The 5,481-nt window shown below is 64.4% G+C and overlaps 1 protein-coding gene across 1 annotated transcript, besides 2 other annotated features; it reads right to left on the bottom strand.

Moving 5' to 3' along the window:
• Nucleotides 1–5,481, bottom strand: Tc00.1047053510133.9 (dispersed gene family protein 1 (DGF-1), putative; the record flags this gene model as incomplete). The annotated part of the gene is made up of 1 exon (XM_799154.1): nt 1–5,481. A coding segment is annotated over one exon (5,481 nt), but the record flags the coding sequence as incomplete, so codon positions are not given.
• Nucleotides 1–5,481: a sequence feature (areas not merged during assembly with more than two copies in the genome that could not be assigned to a particular haplotype).
• Nucleotides 4,046–4,095: a microsatellite.

Raw genomic sequence — 5,481 nt, 5'->3', positions numbered from 1 at the left:
CGTCGCGTTGCGCAGCATTGCTCCCCACGGACCACCAAACCCGCGCGGCTGCGCCGTCGACACCGGCACGAAGCTCAGGTGCGTGCCGAGCTGCGGGTCGCGTGCCCACCAAAACGGCGGCGGCAGCGCCACCATCAGCCGCGTCGGGACGGCGCTCCCACCGCCACGGATGTCGTTCTGCGTCAGGCTGCCACCAGCCGCCGTCGTCGTCACGGCGAGCGTCGGGCACGCCACGTCGCTCCACCACAGCGTGCCGCTCACCGACGCCGTCGAGGTCCGCGTGGGCAGCAGTGCCACCGTCTCCGTCACCTGCAGGGTCACCGTCGCCCCGTAGTGTGTCGGACTGTAGCGCGCCGTGCTCATGCCCGGCGTCGAACTCGGTGTCGGGCTGCGCGTCTCCGTCAGCGTCGCCGCGTGGATCACCAGCGGCATGCCAGGCGTGCGGTTGCACCCGTCCACGTGCGGCAGGTACACCGGCAGGCAGTCGCGCCCGTACCCGCCCTCAGCACAGCGGCAGCCGCACGACCCCGACATCGCCCTCGTCGCAGCTGCAAAGCAGTGCACGTCGGCGTCGCACACGCCACACGACACGGGGCGGAATTCCCCGATGATGCCGGCGGACCTGTAGTCCATCGGCCGCAGCGCATGCCCGTTGAGCGTCAGGCACCCCACGACGAACCGTCGGCCGGTGCCCCCGAGCGCAACGGTGCCATCCATCAGAACAGACCCGCTGCCGGCGTTCCCGTGGAGCGTCAGCGTGCTCTGCACGAGCTCCGCACGGCGCGGGTACGACGGCAGCGAAAGAAGCATGCCGCTGATGCTGTTGCCGCGCACCGACAGCCACGACCCGGACGCAAACGACGCCGACCCCCGCAGCTCCAGCAGCGCGCCATCCGTCAGCGCACCGGCGTTGTCGTTCACCACGACGGCGGACACGTTAGCCTCCACCCCGCTGCCAAACACCAATCCATGCGCGGCGTACACCTGGCTCCCCGACACGCGCAGCACAGCGCCCCCAGACGCAACCACGCGCGCACTCGCGTACAATGCATATTCACCACCGAGCACAGCCGCGTCCAGCGCAACACCGCTACCGACAAGCTCCAGCACCGCGCCGTCCACCACCACCGTCCGCCCACCAGTCACCACGGTCACGAGAGCAACGCCGGATACAACCAGCACGGACCGCACAAGCCGCAGGCCCGACAGCACCAGCACCGGTGCGTACGGCGAGGACTGCGAGCCGGGAAGATACACAAGCGGCGTCGACCTCGCGGAAACCAGCAGGGAGTCCGTCACCGTCAGCACGGACCCCGCAGGGAACGTGCCGGTCAGCACAAGCGCACCGCTCAGCGCCTCCACATCGCACACCGACAGCTCCACCGGCCCGCTCTCGTCGCTCCCCGCCGCCACCGCACCGCGCAACGCTCCACCGCCCATCACGTACAGCACGGCACCGTTACGCAGCGACACGTTCTGCACAACGATCCGCACGCCGTCTCGCGCCATCCACGGCACGTAGAGCACAGGGCTCACGCCGTCCAGCACAACATGGCGCAGCGTCACCTCGCTCGCGCCGGCAGGCACAACGAACACCGACCGCACCGTCACGCCCTCGCGGAAAAACACACTCGACGCGGTGCCCACAGCGGGCGGCAGCGCAGGAGCTCCCACAGGCAAGCACGCCTCGCCGTACCCGCCGCTGCCGCACGTGCACACGCACACACCGTTCCTCATGCTCGCAGACGCCGTCCCGGGCGCGTAGCAGTGCGTGTCCCTGTCGCAGGCGTCGCATCCAGCAACGTCGATGCTCCCAGCGTCGCCAAAACCAGCCGCTGCGTACTCCTCCGCCGTCGACAGGGCACGTCCACCAGCGTCGTTGCACGCCACCCTCACATGCGCCCCAGCCGCAAGCGACAGGCTCACCGACACCATCCGCGGCAGCAGCGCTCGGTTGCGCACAAAGCTCAGCGTGCTCCCAACAGCGGTCACGGCGCCAGCGGCGTGGAGCATCTCCCTCGAGACGCCGTCGTGCACGTTGCCCTTCGCCAGCAGCATCGACCCGCCAGCCAGGCTCACCGTCGAATAAAACGCCACCGCGTAGTCCTCCGTCGACGAGAATTCGCTTCGCACAAGCGCCACAGCGGAGCCCGACACGCTCACAGCCCCACGCACAGACACCGCGTGCTTGCACAGCAGGAAGTCGCTGTCAACAAACGCCACCACGGAGCCACCGCTGGCCGCAACACCGCCCTCCACCGACACGCACAGCCCCAGCGCCGTCTGCACCGACAGCCCGTCCACGTACAGCGCACCGCGCGACGACAGCGCCACGCCGCCAACAAACAACACGCCAACAGCGTCACGGAACACAGCCACCACCTGCGTGCGCGCAATGGTCAGCACGCTACCCGTCAGATTCACGCTGTGCAGCACGAGGTACGCGGAGGCGTCGCCAAGGCCGTAGGCGCCGCGGTACGCAACACGATTCTCTGCGATCAGCACCGAGTCCAACACAGTGACGCGCGAGCCAGGCGGAAATCGGTTCGCCACCACCACGCCGCCGCCGGAGCGTGACTCAAGCCCGCTGACCAACACATCGGCGCGCTCGCCAGCAGGCGGGTCGGACAGCCACCCAACAACGTACAGGCTCGCTCTGCTCACAAAAGTGCAGTTCGACAGCGTCACATTGCGCACGCTCCCTGACATCGACGACACGTCCACCACAACGTCTGCCGCAAAGGTCACACCAACGTAGCACGCCACCGACGTCCCGAAACCGGCGTTCACCTCCACATCCACACGCACGTCCCGCACGCACAAGTCGGCGCCGTCCGTGCTCGGTGGCTCGGGGACAGCAACGGGCAGGCACGCATCGCCGTGGCCGCCCTCCGCGCACGTGCAGTCGCAGCCATCACTCGACGCCGTCGTCGTGTAAGCGGGGAAGCACGAAGCCGCGAGAGCGCATGGGTCGCTGCAGCTCAGAATGGTGGCATTGTACGCGGACGGGATGTCGTAACTAGCCCCCTCCCCGTCGTTCACAGTGTTGCAAGTAGCCACAATCGCTCCGTTTGTGAGATCGCGGGGCCCGGTGAATATCCGCAGAACTGTCAACGTGCCCGTGCTGGACATGAATCGGTTGCCGGAAACAGACACCGTGGAGTCGCGGAGATTCAGTTTGGGAAGGAGAAAAGCAAACGCATCCAATGGTGATACGCGGCAGAGGTTGCCGCTCAACTGCAGCCAGGAGTTGTAGTAGATGTTCGAGGAGTAGCTTGAATAAAACACAGCCAGGCTTCCCTGCATGTCGTTGCCCTGAAACACAACCGCCGAAAAACACTCCACACCTAAGGTCCACAAAAATAACATGAAGCACTGCACCGGCCTCGTCACAACGTTGCCTCGGATCACCACGGCAGAGTTGTTCAGTACACTCAGCGATGAGGAGTGTCTAGTCCCCTCAAGATATATAAGCGTGCCGTTAACGCCAGCCATATGAAACGCGTTGCCCATCACCGCAAACACGGAGTGCCACAACACCCTCAGCGCAGATCCAACGACGTAAATGGCGTTTGAAGATGCCGTCACGCTCTGAAACACATTGCCAGTAAAAACCACTGCGGAGTCGTTGCTGATCGCCAGTCCATTCATCACAACACACGACGGCCTTGTAATGTCCAAACCCGGCCGAGGGATCAGCCTCGTGACAGTGAAGCGGTTCCCGCTGATCGTGATGTTCGTGTGCGGTGGAAACCCACCCTCCGGACTGAGCAGCGCGTCATGGAACGTGTTGCCGGTGACGAAGATGTTCAGCGACCCCACAGCAGCGTACGCGTTGCCCAACAGCAACAGCACGGCGCCGTCCCTCCACGTGCATCCATCAAACGTGACATTCGCCACGTCGCCCGCCATCGCCCCAATCAGCACCGTCAGGCTCATGCCGCCCCCGCTGAACGTCACGTTGCGGTAGCACAGCCACGACAGCCCGCCACCCACAGCCTGCGCCACCTCGGGGTACACCATGTCGCTGATGCACCCACCAATCGGCGGTGGTGGCGGTGGTGGCGGTGGTGGCGGCGTGAGCGGTGGCGGTGGGCCAGCAGGCACAGGCGCCGGGACGCACACATCGCCGTGCCCTCCAGCAGCGCACTGGCACTTGCAGTCGCTGACAGCCGTCGTCAGCGGAGCAAAGCAGTCACCGTCCTTCGTCCACTCACCGCATGCGGCAACCGTCGTCACGTCGGTGATGCCGTGGAGCTCCAGTTCAGCCGCCGTCGTCACCTCCCGTCCCGCGACCGTCAGGCACCCAGCAACGAACCGGTAGCCGGCGTCAACCCGCGATAGCAAGGAGACCGACCACCCCGTCGAGCCCATCGTGCAGCCCGTCAGCGTCACCACACTGCTGCCGTCAATGATCAAAAAGATGGATTCAGTTGCGTAAAAAATCGCACCCACTCCCACGTCGTTGTCACGCCAGTCCAGCCAGCTTGACCGCTCAACGGTCCACGAGTTTAGTGAGTAGATGGCATAGGACACGGAGCCGCTGTTCCCCACCACGCGCAACACGCTGTGATCCGACACGCTCAATTCTTGTTGCTGACACAGCAGGCTTGTCCCGAAGGAAATTGTATTGTTGAGCAGCGCTAAAACGGAGTGGTCACTCACACTGAGAATATTCATGTACAACAGGTGTTCGTACCCATCAAAGCTGCAGTACTGCACATACAGCGAGCTGCCATGCAACAGCGTCAGCGTCCCAATCGAGTACAACCCAAGCGCACCGTACCTCAAGGAATGAGCCTTGACGTTGCTGACCAGCAGCGAGGATGTAGTCAGCACAACGTTCCTCAGTAACACGACGCTCAGCATGTTGGTCCTAGTTTCAAGCAGCTGAACCTCAAAGGCCTGCACCGCGTCAACCTCCGTGACGGCGATTTCGCAGTGCAGCGGCAGGGCAAGCGCAAACATGACAACGGAGGAACGCATCACCGCCTGGCTCACGCGGATCAGGACACCGGCTGACTCGGCCGCCGCAGCACCACCAACAAACTGCAGCGCGGCACCCTCACGGAATGTGCATCCAGTGAGCGTGATGTTGATGGGGAGATGCAGCGGCATACGATTGAGAAAGAAAGTCAACACAGCACCCACGCCGCTGAATGTCACACCCGCGTAGCAGTGGTGCGTCTTCCACATGTTCAGCGTAATTTTCGGCAGCGTCTGGTTCACCACGCAGCTCGTGTCGCCGTCGACGGCTCTCTCCGCCACGGGCGGCACAACCGTGTCGGGCACCTCGAAGGGAAGACACGACGCGCCATGCCATCCGTCCTTGCAGCTGCACGAGCACGAGCTGCGGTCCACCGACTCCGTCCCGGGCATGTAGCACGCCGCATCATCGCTGCATGTGCCGCACTTGAACACCTCCACTTCGTCCGGAAACACACCGTCGTACGACACCTCCTCACCGCCCTGCAGACTGCA

The sequence above is a fragment of the Trypanosoma cruzi genome, genomic scaffold, assembly GCF_000209065.1.
Source record: "Trypanosoma cruzi strain CL Brener 1047053516647 genomic scaffold, whole genome shotgun sequence".
Taxonomy (NCBI): domain Eukaryota; phylum Euglenozoa; class Kinetoplastea; order Trypanosomatida; family Trypanosomatidae; genus Trypanosoma; species Trypanosoma cruzi.
This window is presented reverse-complemented; position numbering and strand designations above follow the sequence as displayed.